Source organism: Salarias fasciatus, chromosome 7 (genome assembly GCF_902148845.1).
Source record: "Salarias fasciatus chromosome 7, fSalaFa1.1, whole genome shotgun sequence".
In the NCBI taxonomy this organism is placed as follows: domain Eukaryota; kingdom Metazoa; phylum Chordata; class Actinopteri; order Blenniiformes; family Blenniidae; genus Salarias; species Salarias fasciatus.
Window position 1 is genome coordinate 21,454,278 of NC_043751.1, and position 16,842 is coordinate 21,471,119.

The 16,842-nt window shown below is 43.1% G+C and overlaps 2 protein-coding genes across 3 annotated transcripts; both read right to left on the reverse strand.

Annotated features, from left to right (window-relative positions):
- Positions 1-803: 803 nt before the first annotated feature.
- Positions 804-4,895, reverse strand: gnb5a (guanine nucleotide binding protein (G protein), beta 5a). Its single transcript, XM_030096797.1, has 11 exons — positions 4,677-4,895; positions 3,480-3,616; positions 3,336-3,377; positions 2,925-3,001; positions 2,696-2,828; positions 2,216-2,359; positions 2,046-2,137; positions 1,596-1,644; positions 1,377-1,473; positions 1,094-1,260; positions 804-979 (listed from the first exon to the last, which is right to left on the reverse strand). The coding sequence occupies exons 1-11, from the start codon at positions 4,810-4,812 to the stop codon at positions 968-970; spliced, it is 1,086 nt and encodes a 361-aa protein (XP_029952657.1). The 5' UTR covers positions 4,813-4,895; the 3' UTR covers positions 804-967.
- Positions 4,896-6,405: 1,510 nt separating this feature from the next.
- myo5c (myosin VC) lies at positions 6,406-16,224 on the reverse strand. Of its 2 annotated transcripts, none has more exons than XM_030096750.1 (40): positions 16,120-16,224; positions 15,665-15,775; positions 15,393-15,564; positions 15,151-15,295; positions 14,919-15,075; positions 14,690-14,833; positions 14,527-14,608; positions 14,332-14,439; positions 14,130-14,236; positions 13,740-14,005; positions 13,568-13,649; positions 13,343-13,483; positions 13,116-13,238; positions 12,758-12,841; positions 12,511-12,642; positions 12,317-12,414; positions 12,140-12,226; positions 11,935-12,046; positions 11,634-11,845; positions 11,368-11,533; positions 11,114-11,260; positions 10,878-11,042; positions 10,687-10,780; positions 10,348-10,411; positions 10,001-10,275; positions 9,859-9,922; positions 9,709-9,789; positions 9,434-9,614; positions 9,263-9,356; positions 9,123-9,186; positions 8,866-9,034; positions 8,682-8,766; positions 8,497-8,592; positions 8,186-8,340; positions 7,986-8,075; positions 7,650-7,800; positions 7,294-7,579; positions 7,037-7,211; positions 6,868-6,939; positions 6,406-6,753 (listed from the first exon to the last, which is right to left on the reverse strand). In XM_030096750.1, exons 1-40 carry the CDS (start codon positions 16,144-16,146, stop codon positions 6,601-6,603), a joined length of 5,217 nt encoding a protein of 1,738 aa, XP_029952610.1. In that variant the 5' UTR covers positions 16,147-16,224; the 3' UTR covers positions 6,406-6,600. The 2 variants fall into 2 exon arrangements, with proteins under 2 accessions (XP_029952610.1, XP_029952609.1); XM_030096749.1 differs by having other exon boundaries at positions 6,868-6,948.
- Positions 16,225-16,842: the final 618 nt, after the last annotated feature.

A 16,842-nucleotide genomic window follows, 5' to 3' on the forward strand; every position in this document is an offset into this window, starting at 1 on the left:
CTTTAACATCTGTACACTAAACTACATTAAAGTAATTACAGTAACAATGCAATTACAGCCATTGGACAACTGTATGAAAAGGAGTACATTCTAGCTGATATTATTTTCTTAATGTGTCAGTTTTTAGATAGCTAGTGGTGGAGGGAGGAGGTCCAGGTGGTGTGCACATTGCGTATTGAGTGATTTCCATTGAAAACTAACAGAGATGAGAGGTAAACCATATCATAAGATCACAGGGATGGAAAAGTAACATAGCGTTTTTAGGGTTTAAGTATAAGTGTGCTTTCGTTATGATACTGGCAGGTGAGTTTCTGTTGAGGCCAGAGAAGTAGCTCCTGGGCACACACGGCTTTGATTATATCCATATATTTCTTTCATCGCTGATTAACTTCAGATTGAGACTTTAATTTGCAACAGCATATGCCATTGCCCCTAACTCACTTCTACTACAGATTAAAAGATTTTGACTGATCGCTAAGAACAAGTCTCATCCTCACCTGCCACAATGTTGTCAACTGATGTCCTTATTTAAACTCTACTGCTTCTTGTTTTTCTTACCCAGGCTGCACTTTTGTAATATTTTTTGTGTAAAAAGACAAATAAACAAACAAGTAATATCCTTTATGTGGGCACATACAACACATCACTTTATTGTGTCACTTCTATCCTAGACGGATGCATGTCACTATCAATAATATTTTCTGAAATATATTTTTTACATCTTGAGTTAAACCACGGGTAGGTTTGTGCAAGTTTCTTTCAACCATACTGTAATACAAGCGTGCCGTTAGGTTTAGTTATTGTAATTCTACCCTGGCCAACAGACTGGAATATATACAATGCTATTAATATGCCCTATGTACAACCAGAACTGAGCCTCTATGTCTGTGATTGTGATATAACTAACAGAAACAGCTGTGTCTTTTGTATTCTTCAGTACGTCTGTCCTCAAGTTGATCCTTGATGCTTAAGCCCAGATCTGAAAGAAATAAAAAAAATCAATAAAAATGTAAAAATGTATACAAAAAGTGGTTATCATCAGAAAACATCATCAAAGTTGTCAAATTGAGTGGTTTTAACAAACGTTAAATACCCGGAGAGTGTGGTCCCAGGAACCTGTGCAGAAGGCCGTCCCATCGGGGGACACGCGCAATGTGCTGACACGGTTTTCATGTCCAAACAGGATGGACACTCGTGTTCCTTTCAGAACATCCCAAACATTTATGGTGTAATCGTTGTAACCACCGAACAGTAGCCGACCTAAAACCACCAAAATGAAACACACACACACACACACACACACACACACACGTCTGTTACTATAACCAAATTCTAGTGGGAACGTGCAGGAGTGAGTGTGTGTCTATAGATGTTACCGCTGAGTGAGAAATCAACACTGGAGACTCCAAATATGATGCTCTCTTTGGAATAAATGGCCACTTCTCTGTCGGCTCTTAAATCATACAGGCGGCACTGTAACAAAGAGTGAGAGACTTGTCTGAAATGTTTCAATATATTTAAACATGTTTCAGACAGAATGATTCTACATACATGTAATATTTTCGGAATAAAAACACAAAATCCCAAATACTTACTGTAGCATCATCTGAACCAGATGCAAAAGCATCTCCACTGGGATAATACCTATCAATAAAAAAAAACAGATACTGTTGGAAACACCAGGAAAACGCTCTGTTAAATCCCTCATAAGCACTGAAAAAATGAAAAGCAAGAAAGTTATTTCTCAATTGTTTCAACTCTCCTTTCATATTAACTAAAAAATTTCTTAAAATTTGATGGCAATAAATATGACTTTCACCTTCAAAAAAAACCATCCGATCTTGTAAAATCTTCAAATATTTTGGAAAATTTGGACAAAAACAGTTGTTTTACTTCTTTTTCGTTAATAAGGAAGCTCAAGAAACCAAAAATGATCTAAACTATGTATGAAACCATGTACATTTAATTTATGGAGGTGGGTTTTTAAAAACTAAATAGATAACAATTAAACTATAAACAGAAGCTACTTTGTCTCAATCACTTACCGCACACTATTAATGTCTGATTCATGAGTTTCAAAGGACTGAATGCATTGTCCTGAGCGCATGTCCCACACATTGGCTTTCTTATCGCAGCCCTGCAGAGACAAAAAAAGCACATCAACTTTACATAGTTCCGGGGATCCAAACTAAAAAAATGAAATCTGTGTCCTCACCCCTGACACAAACGTGTTTCCGGTCTCAGATGGGGCCAGGTCCAGACAGAGCACGTCTGCCGCGTGTCCATGGAAACTCTGCAGCAGCTGCCCGCTCTCCACATCCCACAACGCGCACGTCCCGTCCCCGCTGGACGTCAGTATCTTTAACACAAGCAGACCACAAGGAGGACAAGTAAAGACCGAGCCTCGATGGTGTCTAACACCCAGCTATAAATGGATTGTCTTTGCCGTGTGAAGCGTCATGTGACCGACACATCAAACCAGGAGAAACTGGCTCCTGTAAATTATTAAGAGAGAGCGGAAGCTGTGTTCACTGGAGAGTGGAGAGCAGCGATTTCTGACTGTAAATGACAGAAAAAAAAGTGTCCTTGTTTTCAAAGAATGAGTAAAACATTTGGCAAAAAACTGAATTCACTATAGTTTGGAGTTTTATGTGTGTGTGTGTGTGTGTGTGTGTGTGTGTGTGTGTATCCTCACCTGCATGTCTGAGTTGGTGAAACTACAGGCGGACAGGTAGTTTGTGTGCATGGCCACCGACTTCTTCTTTGCAGCCAAATTCTCATTCTTATCCAGAGACAGAGGATACACCGAGCATTTGTTATCCAAGCCTCTGAGATAGAAAAGAAGAAGAAAAAAAAAACATTTCACCATTTATAAGATAAATTGCAATCCACCAAAAAAGCGTTTGGACCATCCCGACACTCACCCACAGGCGACGGCGCAGCCAGACGGGGCGTAGGCGCAGGCCATCACCCAGGTGCAGGGCATTGTCACCGCATGCTCCTAACACACATCAAAAGATGAAGCTGCATCATTTGCACCACGACAATGACGATTCATCGGGCACACCGAGAGCTGAATAGAAGAATTTAGGCCGAGGGTAGCTTTTAGTTGAATGCCAGACTTCCTCCTGTTTTTCACTTTTATAAAATTTGATTAGTAGCAGCTTTGGGGATCCATAGTCTATTAAAAGCACAACTCTTCTTGACACAGATTGCGGTAATTGTTCATACATTGCTATATCTGATTGTTGGAATCCTCTGGCAATTAAAGAAAATATCAATAATATCAATAATGTTAGATCTTCAAGAAGTTTGAGGGGGAAATGAAGAATTACCTTGTTGGTGGTGAAAGCATCCCATACAATGACTTTGCCATCCTGCAAGAAGAACATAAAGATTAGGATCTAAAAACACATTCATCAAACAGTGATCAGGCGTCAGAGAACAACATCTGGTTTGCAAAAGCTGGTACTGATGACCTGTGAGGAGCTGACTATTCTCCTCTTGTCCTTGCACCAGTCCATGCACAGCACTTTGTTTCCGTGTCCCTTCAGCGTCCTCCGGGTCTTCATGACAAACTGACCCAGACCCTCCACCTTCTCCGCCACCTGATGGACTGCACAGACACACACACAAGCACACACACACACAGGTGGAAAGGTTACGAGAACGTGGGAATCAAAGGCATTGTCCAAGCTGTTCATATTTCTGAGTAACAGCATCTAAAAATCTACTATCTGAGGTTTTATTTTATCATCCAACTCTTAGCTGTGTAAAATACATACGGTAAAAGCATATTTCTCAGATATTAAAAACACAAAAGCTGCAAAAATCCACATCAAAGGTTCTGAATATTAACTGAAACTGTGGACGAACTTGTCAATTGTAAACAGTACGAGAAGCTAAAGTACTCATTTGTATTCCACTGTTGGTCATTATCCAATGGATTTCTTTTGACAGGCTGACAGATAAAACATTTGTTCGAACAAATAGCAGAAAACAGTGAAAATATTTCATAACTGGAAAGATCACTGTACGCAAGAGAAAACACTGTTATTATGGGAAAATTCTTCTTAACCACATTTGATGTGTAAATTATCTGAGGCACAATTCCCAGATGCAAAAATTACACAATAAGGTATTTTTAAAGTACACTATAAAACAGGAATAAATTGTATTAAAACGTCCTGATCTTTGGTAAACAGCAGACATTACAGTGAAGCTGCCAGTGTACAGTACTGAGGATTAAACTACAGCAGGCTCAGAGCAATGGAGGAAAATATTGAATTAATCTTTTCTTAATCTGTCACGTCCCCAAACAGCCTGGATCTCATAAAACGCACCGATTTTTTTGGCGTTTTTTGAGCGTTTAAACATCATTACACCCTCTGCTTAATGTCACATCCCTGGAAGAGGCTCAGATCCGGATTGAAGCTTTTTAAAATGGGGAGCCAAAAAAAAAAAAAAAAAGGAGAAGAAGAAAAAGAAAAGAACCAAACATCCTAATGGATCTGTATGATCCGGAGCAGGTCCCGGATCAGCCTCCCCCCCCCTCACCAGCCCCGGCACCGCGGCTCCCACACAGCCGGGCAGAGGATGCTCCAGCGGGGGCATCCGCCGCCGCGCGCCCCGTCTCAGGGTGAACCCAGGCAGGCCTCTCCATTTTCTGCACTCACGCTCGACGTCGTGCAGCTTGGCTCTCTCCTCCTCCAGCTTCGACTTGAGCGTCTCCGACTCCGTCTTGAGGTGGGCCAGAGTCTCGTTCAGCTGTACCTCCTGTGTCGCCATTTCAGGGATTAGAGGGGATCTCATATATTTCCTTTGTGCGGGAAGCGATCGGCGGCGAAAAGGCTTAAAGCGGAGCTAACAGCTGATGCTGCTGTCATGACGTCAGAGGGAGAGGATGCTGCGCGAGCAGAGGAGGAGGAGGAGGAGGAGGAGGAGGAGGAAGAGGACCTGCATCCCCCTCATGCTGCATCCTCAGGCTCACGCAGTTTCATGAAAATACTAAACAGTCTGCATTTTTATTCAGACAGAACTGCAGAAAAGACATAAAGCAGACGATATAAACATGAATGTTAAAAAAAAAAAAAAAAAAAAAAAAAAAAAAAAAACATATTGAAGTTGCTGTGTTGGATGATTCAGCATTTATTTTTTTTAATTATAGCATTTTTAGTTTAGTTTAAAGTGGACCTCAAACTGTGTGGTTGGTTATTATACTATAAACATATTTTACTACCTCATACGGTATAAGAACTTATTCTTGCTTTCAACGACCAAACTCTTGTGCCATATCAAGTGGGACTTTCGTGGGCCGGGGGCTGCAATGTGCAAAGAGCATTATGCCTCCTCCTCATGGAAATACAGAAACAAATCTAAAGGACAGTTGGTTTTTAGGCATGTTTCATCCATTCCTTTTGGGCATTTCCATTATGCCAAACTTTGAGAACTATACTGCATTATAATACAAGTAAGTTACATAATTTAAGAAAAAAAAGGATAAGTGCTCATACATACACAAAAGATTTGTTAATTGTCCCCATAGTTGCTCTTCAGTGAGGTTTTTTTTAATTGTTGACAGATCAGTCAAGTATGATCAAATGTCATTATGTTTTGGAAAATGTCCATTTCTATTATGATGCCATCAAATGTATTTTTTCAATCACTGTAAAACTTGATAATACTTATATACGGTAATTAGTAGCGCTGTCAGTTTTAATCACAATTAAATAATATAGGGCTGTCAACAGCTAATTTTTTGAAATGGTAATTAGTTGCAGAATCAGTGTTCGGGTTAGGAATTGGCTCAAAGAAAAGAAATAGGAGAGAAAACTCATTTTACTGTCATTGGGGAAGTGTTTTTTCATCCCTGTGCAGTACAGGTGAATTATGATCATTAGATTCTACATTTTAAGCTTGAAAATGTTACAGATATTCTACTGTGGCTGTTTATGTTTTGGGCTGTTCAACATGACAAAATACGACTGACCTTCCCTTGAGCATCTCAACTTTTAAATGTTGGATGGTTCAAATTTCACATTCATGAGTGTTTGCTCATATGAAAGTGCTCCACTTACATTAAAACATTCAGATAGTCATTTTCATGCATTAAATTGGCAATTTTGTGTGTTGATTTCAAGTTAACAAATGCAGTTAATCTTGATTATGATCATTAGTTAAAACGTTTCAATCGATTGATAGCGCTAATATTTAAGATGGTTTTGTGTTATATATTTATATTTTCTCATGCATTTTAATACCTTTATACTCTACAATTCTTAAAGGTTTAAGGTTGTTAGTATATGTAGATTTAAGAATCAACCTGTCTGAAGGAATGACTAAAACCAATTGACAGAAAATATTGATTTATTGAAAATACTTTAAAATATACATTCAACAATAAAATATATCTTCATTTGATTCTTTGTGATAATTCTGCAATGCATAAAACATTTCAGGTGGTTTAGTCCTTCAGAATCCGGCTTTAAACTCTTGCAGGGTATGGTTTACAGAGTAGGTTCACATATTTAAAGATACAATGCAGCCAAACGTCTGTGCTTTGACTCAGTCATGGAGGATGAAGAGGGGAAGCTGGCTGCGTCAGATCCTGGTGAGGAAGTCCAGGTGGAGGCTGTTGGGGACCTGCAGCAGCTCCAGAGCCTGAGTCGACGAGCAGAAGGGAAACATGACCTGGAAGCGGTAATCGGTGTCCAGCATGAGCTGCGCGGAGCCGTCGTGGTCTTGTAGCAGTGACTGCGACGAGGACAAGGTTCACATATGAGAGAAAAGAAAAGCAAATACAGCAGGAAATCCAATCAGAAGAGGCTCGTGAGTTTAAAACTCTGAGCACGAACACGTGGAGCTCACCTGAACTTTACGGACGAACGAAGAGGAAACCCTTTTCTCGAAATCGTCGATGGGTGTGTATGAATTCAGAATCTTGATGATCTACAAATTTAAATGCAAGTTTTCTTTTTAAAGAGGACACAGGTTTGTAGTATCATAAATATCCTAATGGTCTGGATGGATAAAGCACCTGGACAGGGTGGAGTTCGGTGCATTTCTCGATGATCTCGCTGGCGTCCTCGTCGGTGGATTTGTTGACTTGCAGCAGCCAGGCGGCCTGAGCCAGAGGCCGCAGAGTATCCATGGCGTTGGAGCTCTGCAGCTCCTTTTCCTTCAGCCACTCTTCCAGGTAACTGATGTTGCATCTAACAAAAAAAAAAGACAGAATATCTATAAAAAAAAACAAACTCCATATTTTCTGAATCTTTCATTTCCCAGCATGCAGACCTGATCTGCATCCCCTTCCTGCAGGAGCACATGTCTTTGCGAAGCATGATGTTGTTGAGCGTGGCGGCGCCCACGAGGAAGAAGAGCTGCTTGACGGCTTGCTTCACCAGGCCCGGGTCCATGCTGTGGTGGGTCATGGTGGAGTGAAAGCCCGTCAGCTGCTGGAGGATGGAGGAGATGGTGTAGGTCTCCGTCTCCTCGTACAGGCTGTTGGATCGCTTCCTGAAACCCGTCGGCTTCATGCTCGAAATCCCCTGCAGGCTCTCGTGCTCCAACATACCAGGCACTGTCGGCAAAAACAGTAAATGAGTTCTAATCGATTCCTGCATGTGATGAGGATGAATCTACTCAAATACCAATGGCAGGAGTGAGAGTCTTCTCCATGACTGAGATGAACTGGTGGTAGATGTGGATGGCCAAGTCGCTGAGAATCTGCCTGTATTCCGACAAATCAAAGTTCTGCAAGCAGTTCTTCTTCTGTCGGGGAGTACTCTGCTTCAGAAACTCCTGGCAGAAGAACAGAAAACAAAGCAAATACATGTCAACAACTTCAGGTCAACACTTTTTATTATGAAAAGAAATGATCAGTCAAAAATACAAAAAAGCGGAGGATAGATGTTTAGCTAATTTGCCCGCTGCTGTACATGAAAACATCCACAAACATAAACGGAGACGGTGGAGAGCGCTCATACTTCCTCGCCACTGTACTGCTTCAGGCAGTTGATCATCTGGTACGTGTTCGAGAGCCAGAAGGACAGCAGCTCAAAGTCTTTGACGTAACTCTGAAAAAGAAAAGTACGCTCACAGCAACAACATTTCAAAGTCAGACTACTAAATAAATTCAATTAATTCATTAGCTCATTCCGGCTCACAGGAGGAGAGGAAAGCTCACCATGATGACCTTTTTGATGCCACCGATGATCGCACTCATGAGAGACTTGATCTTGGCCTCGTCGTTCAGGTAGTCGGCGTGACGAACACACATGAAGAGCAGGAAGGCCGGCAGGTTTGGGATCATGTTGACCACGACGCCTTTTGGCTTCAAATCTGAGGCAAAATTGAGGACAGATTTAGAGGATATTGTTATTTTATGATTTCAGCCGTTTCACTGCATGATGTCTTCACTGCTCATAAAAGTCATGAGCAAAAGGAAAGAGACAGTAAATGGCTTTGATGTGGTTATAAAATGAAGGAGGCCGATACCCAGAATGATGTTTTGGATGAGGCGGAGTTCGTCCTCTCTCTTGTACTCCAACATGCCCAGGTAATCTCTAGGAATGACGTTTGATGTTTGTTTCACTGTGAAAGAGGAAAAAATGTGACAAAAAGGATAAAGTCACAAAAATTAAATAAAAAAAGCCGTTGTGTGGTCATGGCCATGACTTTACCTTTACGTGAAGCTTCGAGGCTCTTTATCTGACTCTGGAGTCTCTTTATTAATCTGTTTTTCTGGTCAAGCAGCTCTTCAAAGTCCTCGAATTTTATTTTGTTAAAAAGAGAGAGGCAAAACAAAGCGAGAAATTTACATTTACACACACGCACACACACATATAAACTCACACACACACTCACCATGTTCTCAGCAGTCAGCTGCGACGCCTCCTGTCTGAGCTTCCTCTTGATTTCCATCTCCATCAGCTGCTGTCTCTTCAGGTGATCGACCTCCTCCTCCAGCTCCCTCATTTGGACTTGAAGCTCCCTGTTCGCCTCCTCCAGCCCTTCAGCTTTCTCCTCAAGGAGCCTAAAGAACAAAAACTCATCAAAAATCAGAGTGATGCAGAGATGAGCGCCATTCCTTCAATCAGGAATCGACCTCCACTCTGACTCACCGGCGCTGTGTGCTCTCTTCTGTGATTCTGCTCTGCAGAGTGGTGGTGATCTCCTTGGTTTTTTCTGTCAGAGAACCAAAAACAAAAGATCAGCTAATCTGCATGGTAGCTTCACGATGGAAGAAGCCCTGCAGAGGTACCTGTTATCTCTGTCTTCTGTTGCTCAATGTGGCCCTCGAGCTCTTGTTTTTGTCTCTGCAGCTCTGAAACCTGAAGTTTCAGCTCGGGGATGGCCTGAGAATCACGTTAAAGCGAATATTTTCACATCGTGCGTCGAGCATCATAGCAAAGTGAACAATGTGACAACATACTGAGTTTTCACTGCTGAGCCGAGACACTTCTTGTCGAATGCTTTCATTGACGTTGCTTTTCTCCTGGAAGAGGTTCTGCAGCTTGCTGTTCTCATTCTGGAGGTGGTCAACTTTCAGTTTCAAGCCCTCCACCTGCACGCCGTGGCTTTCCTTCTGTTCTCTCTGGTTGCTTTCCAGGATCCTGTGAAAAACGGATTTAGGGTTATGGAGGCTTGTGTCAGATTCAGACCGCTCTGAGAGAGAGAGAGAGAGAGAGAGAGAGAGAACATGCAGACCTGGCTGCTTTCTGCAGGCCTTCAAACGCCATCAGCAGGACTTCAGCTTCGTCCGTCTTCTCAGAGTCATCTTGGGTCAGCCTTTAAAGAAACAATATTCGCGATCGTTTCAAGAAACCACCGTGAAAAAGAAATGACACTCTGGTTTACCTCAGAAGAAGCTCCTCTTCAACAACACCGCTCAGAAGTTGTGTCACGATCTCGACCGTTTTCGCTGAAAAACATTTTCATGAACTGTGAGGAAAAGGTTCATTTTTGTCCGACTGCATTTTAATAGTTTGCACTTTAGTACATTTTGCCAGCTCTGCCTGTTGCTTGATCTTTCGGTCCATGCCCTTCCTCTGGTTTTCCAGGTTGCTCAGCTCCCGGCGCAGCTCGGGGATGACCTTGACGTGTCTGCTGAGCTGCACGTTCTGCTCCTGCAGGTCAGAGTTCAACTGCTCCCCCTCCTCGATCTTCCTCTGCAGACTGACTTTCTCTTCTTTCAATCTTTTGATCTCCTCTTTGAGGGTCTCCACCTCGTTCTCGTGGTCCTCTCTCTGAATGTCGATGTTGTTTTCTGCAATCCTGCCAAGAAAACGGCTCATCAACAACCTGCTTTCAATAGTGTCTGTCACGTTTCAAATAATAAGAGCTTACTTTCTGAGCCTTGCTTCATTTTCTTTTTCTTCCAGAAGACTCCTTTTGATTTGATCGAAGCTCTCTGTAATATTGTAAAGCCATTAGTGTGCCGTCAGAGCGGCGTATAAAGCTGACGAGGGCAAATCTGATCTTCCTGAGGGTCATTGATGCTGCAACACAGCACTTCTATCACACCAACTGGAAGCCATGATTTACATTTATCTGAGTGCTAACTGCATTTCTAAATCGAACCACCGTGCAAACATTTGATATCATCAACCTAAAATTCAGAAATATGGAAATTACAGAATTACCACCAAAAATGCTGCAGGAAAGCAAAATGAGGATTTCTGTTACCTTTGGTGTTTTTGGTAGAAGTTTTAAACTGTGTCTCCAAGCTCTGCTTTTCAAGGTTTACGGCATCTATTTTCTTTTGAAGCTCTGCAATCGTCTGAGAATGAATATTTGCAGGTGAAAAAACTGTTCAATACGTGTTTCTGCAAAACAAACAGGCAAATCAAATCGTTGACTTAAACATCAATACCGACCAGACCAGCCTCTTCTTTTGCTTTCTTCTCTCTCGCCTCCAAAGACGCTCTCTGGCTGGTAGATTTTTCCAGCTGTACCTCCAGACTCTGGAGTCGATCCACAGTTTGAGAGTTTGAGTTGGCCAAGCTGGTCAGTCTCTCCATCAAGCCACGGTTCTCTTTGTTCTGTTCAGATATGGGGAACTTTAGTTGTGTTCATCTAGGTTTAGAAGCCAAGTAACTGCATAATTGATTACCTGCTCCTCTATCTTCTTTCTGAGCTGCTGCACCCTGTAGGAGAGCTGAACATTCAGCACCAGCCGCCGCATGGTCTGAAATCGCCGCCGTGCCAGCCACGCTCTGGCGTACTTTTGTATGACCAGCGCTTTGTGCTCCTTCAACATCTGTTGAGTAACAAAGACACATTAGACGAAGCGTGAACATCGGATGGATGTCTTCACTGATATTCCAGTCCAATAAATCCAATAAAGGAGGATCTTCAGTCACGGACCTTCCGGTACCGTTTGCGGGCCAGCCAGCCTCGTGTGAAGGACTGGATCGTAATGGAGGCCAGACGGACGACTCTGTAGATCTGCCTCATGTGGTAGCCTCTCCAGTGCCTCTGGATCACCAGTGCAGCCCAGCCCTGCTTCAGGGTTGTAGGATTCACTGCTTTCCTGCAGGATAACAAAAAAAAATAAAAAATAACAACAAGCCTTTCAACACATTAACTGGTACAGTGGAGGATGCAGGCCTAAAACACCGAGCGGCGTTTACCGGACTGTCCTCTTCCCGCGGATGTACTGTTGCAGGATGATTGCCGCTGATCTCATGGCCAGATACTTCCTCCTCTGGCTCCAGCCTCGCACGTGCTTCTGGATCGTCACGCAGGCTCCCCGGAGTCGATCCAGACGCAGCTTCTCCAGATAAGCCACCTGACCGGCCCGGAAGAAGATTTTCGTCCGGCCAAACTTGTACTGGTTGGAGTCCTGGAGAGCCGGGCCGTGAAGACAGAGTCACACACACACACACACACAATGCTGCTTATATTAGAGGATGCAGGTGAAATGTAGCTGACCTGAATCAACCTCTGCAGCACATTCTTGCAGGTCTGTTTCTTGTCCGTGAGTTCTGCCTCCTGGTGCGTCATAAGGATACTGTACCGGCTGTAAAACTCGATGTAAGTCCACCTGCAAATATCAGCCATGTTATTCAGTGTCACAGGAGTAGTGACCAAACGAGGGAATTCTTTAAGTCTGACAATTACGCGTGCATGAGTTCACCTGGAGGGATAGCTCTGTGCACTGATCCGGATCGTTTCCAGGACTCCACAGGCTCGCAGCTGCTGCACGACTCTCCCGGAGTCGTACCTGAAAACACAAGTCAACAAGTGAAATACTGTCAAGTGCTATTTTAAATGAGGAGTAGCTTTGTTTTAATCCAAATTCATTTGAACTCACTCAAATGGGAGCTTCTCATCATTGGGCTTAATGCAACGCACGTAGTGAGGGGTGGTGGCGTTCAGCGTTTCCATCAGTAAGGAGAGAGAGCTGCGGAACTATAAGGAACCACAATGTTCATTAAAAAAAACAAACAAGCAAAAAACACCTAATACTAACTTAGGGCTTGTTCCAGAGAAAGTAAATGTGCTCACTTTATTTCCAACTGAGGTTCTGAGCTGTTTGTTGGTGGGTTTCAGCGGAGGCCTGGCAGCCCGAACTTTCACACTCTTACTGTTCACAGGGTTTTGCTCCTCCTCTTGGAAAAAGTTGGCCAGAAAGGAGAACTGAGGACAGTCACAAGCAGGAAACATTAGATATAGAAAATGTTTCATATAAAACAATGACCACTTTTTGTTATTGAACAAATCTGAAAACCTTTGTAGGTAAAACACTGATTACCTGACTGACTCTCATCGTTTCAATCAACTCTTCATAAAGAGCATCCCGGTTTTTCTCCAAAAAGCCTGTGCACTGATACTCCACCTGTCACGGAAACCCGCCAAAGACACAGTCCTGGTAAAATAAATGCAACACCGGGCTGAAGGTTTCAGCTGGTGTGAAAAAATGCTTCTAATCTGTCATATAAAACCAGTACAAGCAACAATATCCCATCACATATCGCCAGGGTTTTTTTTAAGAACAAACTTTAACATCAAGAAGAACAAGGGGTTCAGCTACAGTTCACCACAGCAGGATTTATCCCAACGTGAGTGACAGAAATTGTGTGATTCTTTGTGTTGTTTTGTGTAGATTTTACCTTGTCTGCAAAGTGCTGAATCACAAACGCCTCATTTGATAGCCTGGGCTTCTCATACAGCGGGTTGGCATCCAGGTAGTTGTGCAGCTTCTGCAGCCAGCTGTGATCGGTACCTTGAGGGAACTGTGAGGCAAAATTCACAAATTAATCTGTAAATTCAGTTTGTTGGAGAAAAATTATAGATTAAAAAAAAAAAAAAAAGCACAAATGTCATCGATCAGACTTACTAAACATTCTTCATCGAGCAGCTCGAAGATCCCCATCTTTGCTTCGATCAGGTCGATGACCGGCTGATTATCGTAGAAATCGATCAGCGTCCATGGGATGTCCTCCTTCATGTACTCCTCTTGCTCCAGTTTGAACACGTGCTGAAAGTCGGAGAGCGAGGCGAGCGGGTGTGAGCCGCCGACACACAGCGACACACACTCCACTCAGACGGGAGGATTCCATACCAGGTTGAACTGCTGCTGGAGCTTCTCGTTGGCATAGTTGATGCAAAACTGTTCAAAGCTGTTGATGTTGAACGTCTCAAAGCTGAGGACGACAAACGAGACGTTCGAAACACGGCGGCAGGAAAATACACATTATTGTCCAACAAAAACAAATGATTTATACTTGAATTACCCGTAAATGTCCAGAACTCCAATGAAAGCGTGCTGCTTTCCTGGAACCTGCAGCGCCGTGTTGATCCTGTTTATGATGCAGTCAAACAGATGGGCGTAGATCTGCTTGGCCAGGGCGTCGCGGGCGTTGACCGCCCTCTTCCTGGGCAGGGGCTTCACCACGGTCTCCGCCACCAGAACGATCTTCCGGTGGCACAGCCAGCGGACCAGCTCGCCCGCAGCCACGCCGAGCAGCTCGCAGAAGACTGCCAAGTGAGGATCGTTTGGCTGAAAGATAAACAAATCCAGGTTTCATGTTTAACCCGGTTAATGTTTGAAGATCTGGAGTGTTGGGTTAGGTTGATTAATTGAAAATAAGAAACTTTTAGGATATTAAAATAATAATACTCACAGCAATTAAGGATTTATCATCTCCAGCACTTCTGATCTCGACATTCCCCAAATGCAGAATAGCTGCCAGGACTTTGAAAACATCCGCCTGGAAATCCTCCTTCAGTCCTGGAGAAGCAAAGGACAAAGAAAGTCAAGGTGGAAATGTAATTATTAATGATGCATTTCCTTGAAATGTTAAAGTCAGCAGAGAAGCTCTTTACCCAACATAGAGAACGTCCGCTGAGTCTCCTCCATGTCCTTCTTGTCATCTACACCTTCGATGGTCGTGTTGCCGCCCATGCAGGTGTAACTGAACTTATCAGCACTCACTGCAGACAAAGAGCATTTTACTGAGGGTGCTCGCCATAAAAAAAAAAGCAAAGAAAGCACAAGAAACCCTCAATGTAAACACTTACACAGTCTGAGGGTCTTAAATTCTGGCAGATGTGCACAAGAACACATCTGGTAGAAAATGTGATAGTTTCGCTCGTTGTCTGCCTGAAAAGAAATCACTGTCAGATAAACAGCTGCGATTTATGTTTAAACGAAAAAAGCAGGGGTTTCCATCTTGTGCATCACCTGGAAAACGACTCTGGATTTCTCCAGCAGGTAGGTCCTCATGTTGGCTCCGATGATACAGTAGCGCCGGTCGAAGCTGATCTCGGTGTACTTCCCAAAGCGGCTGCTGTTGTCATTCCTGGTGGTCTTTGCATTCCCTATTGCCTGAGACAAAAAAAACACGTCCTGGATGACTTTCTGTCCAGTAAACCCGGCTGCCTGGCATGGTAAAATCCTGAATAAATCCTACCTCTGTTACCGGATTGGATGCCAGAACCTTGTCCTCCACCCGGGTCTTACTTCCAGATTTGCTCACCACAGCAAAATACCTCATGGCATACCGAGCAGACACAGTCTTCCCGGCTCCGGACTCGCCGCTGACGATGATGGACTGGTTCTTGTGGTTTCTGTAAGAAGAAAAGAGGCCTATAACACTGCTATAAAAGCTACTTATTTCCCGTGTGACTGAGCTTGTTGCTCACCTGGCCATCTGTTTGTAGGCCTCCTCAGCCACTGCAAATATATGTGGATCCATGTCGCCCATGTTCTGGCCGGAGTAGGCGTGAATGATTGCATCTCCATAAATGGGGAGTTGTTTATAAGGATTTACAGCCACCAGTATGATGCCTGAAAATGAGGAAACAGTGAAAAGCTCCACGTGCTGAAAGCCCCCACCTCGCCACCAATATATCATCTGACAGGGAAGGGCTTCTTGCCGCTGTACCGCAGTAGGTGTAGATGATCCTGGACTCCACGAACCGCACTTTGAGATTGTGGAGGACCGCGGGCTCGTGAAGGTAACTGAGAGCCGTCAGGTCGTTCTCCCCCACCAAGATGTCCGGGTTTCGCAGAGGGGGGAGCTGTGGTTTTGAGGGGTCAACAGGGTAGTGGTGTTCCTGTGCAGAGTGGAGTTTGTACAGAAACAAAGGTTCAGGTGACGATTCTCACCATCATAAGCGGCGTGTAAAGAGTTTTTATTAGTCTGAGTTTGCTTACAGTGCCATCTTCCAGGAGCAGCTCCAGGACTTTATCTCCCGATTGGAAGTCTCTCGTAATCTCTGCTGATTTCCACACATGATCTGCATCTGGGATCCACACTCTGTTGTACTGAGGGAGACGATTACAAAGACAGCACCTCAACATCTCAGGTTTTTATCAGTGCTGAACTTTGTATTTAAAAACAACTACTTCCATGTTAGACTTTCATTCATTTTATTATGCCACTGTTGTTAAAGTACATTTCTAAAAGAAAGTCAAGAAATCATGAAAACGAACCTTTAAAAGAGATAAATAAAGCAAATAGCTGCGTATTTAGAACTTTAATTATCAAAGTAGCCACTTGCCAGATCAGTGGGAAAGTTTCCATATGTCTCTGTAAAGTTGCAAAAACTACAAGAACAGTCTGAAAGTTGATCACATCTGAAGGAGAACACAGCGGGGCTCAGAGTTACCTCGGTGTAAAGTTCCAACACAGCCATGCTGCTGCATTATCGTTGAATCCCCTCCTGATCGTGTCTTTGTTTACCACCTGCCGGATCGCTCTGCAGACGGCCAACGAATTTCCTCCCTGCCTGGAGCGTCCAGCTCAGAGCCGAGCAGCTGTCAAGGTGGAAGAACTGCTCCTGTCTGCCACGCGAGAGCCTTCAAAGTAAAAGGTGCACTGGGAGAGTGGGTGAATGATTAAGAATCAGACATGAAATAACTTTTTGAGATGGAGGCGTTTCTTTATGTTTCTTGACCAGTCTGAAAATATTCCAATGAAAAAAAAAATTTCACTGCTGGGCTGCATGTAGAGGAACGTTTCAACATTTTAGAAAATACCATGCAAACTGAAGTTTAAAAGCTTTTTTATTTTGATAATGATTTTTATGACCTTTTGATGAAAATGAAGGGAATAAGTAATTTATGAAACCTGCAAATGTTTTGAAGATACCGTGTTTTTAATCTGTTCAACAATCCATGTCAAAACCATGACGTGCAACAAAAGATAAAAGAATACAAAAAGGGGGAAAAAAGCTGTTTACACTTAATTTGACTTACAGCTATGTGTGTGTCATTGGCATCTGGTCCAATAGCCTCGTTGTTTTGTTTATTTGCATTTTTTTTTCCACCACTTGGACATTATTACTTTGTTACAACGTGTCATTAACAATAATTGAAATGTTCATCTGTTG

Excerpts from the sequence above, each read along its gene's own strand:
- gnb5a (XM_030096797.1), bottom strand. The coding sequence starts at position 4,812 with ATGAGATCCCCTCTAATCCCTGAAATGGCGACACAGGAGGTACAGCTG. Across the intron at positions 2,360-2,695 it reads TCACCAACTCAGACATGCAG|ATACTGACGTCCAGCGGGGA; the intron begins GTGAGGATACAC and ends CTTGTGTTAAAG. Across the intron at positions 1,474-1,595 it reads CTGGTTCAGATGATGCTACA|TGCCGCCTGTATGATTTAAG; the intron begins GTAAGTATTTGG and ends TCTTTGTTACAG.
- myo5c (XM_030096749.1), bottom strand. The coding sequence starts at position 16,146 with ATGGCTGTGTTGGAACTTTACACCGAG. Across the intron at positions 15,776-16,119 it reads TGTTGGAACTTTACACCGAG|TACAACAGAGTGTGGATCCC; the intron begins GTAACTCTGAGC and ends CGTCTCCCTCAG. Across the intron at positions 15,076-15,150 it reads GCCTACAAACAGATGGCCAG|AAACCACAAGAACCAGTCCA; the intron begins GTGAGCAACAAG and ends TTCTTCTTACAG.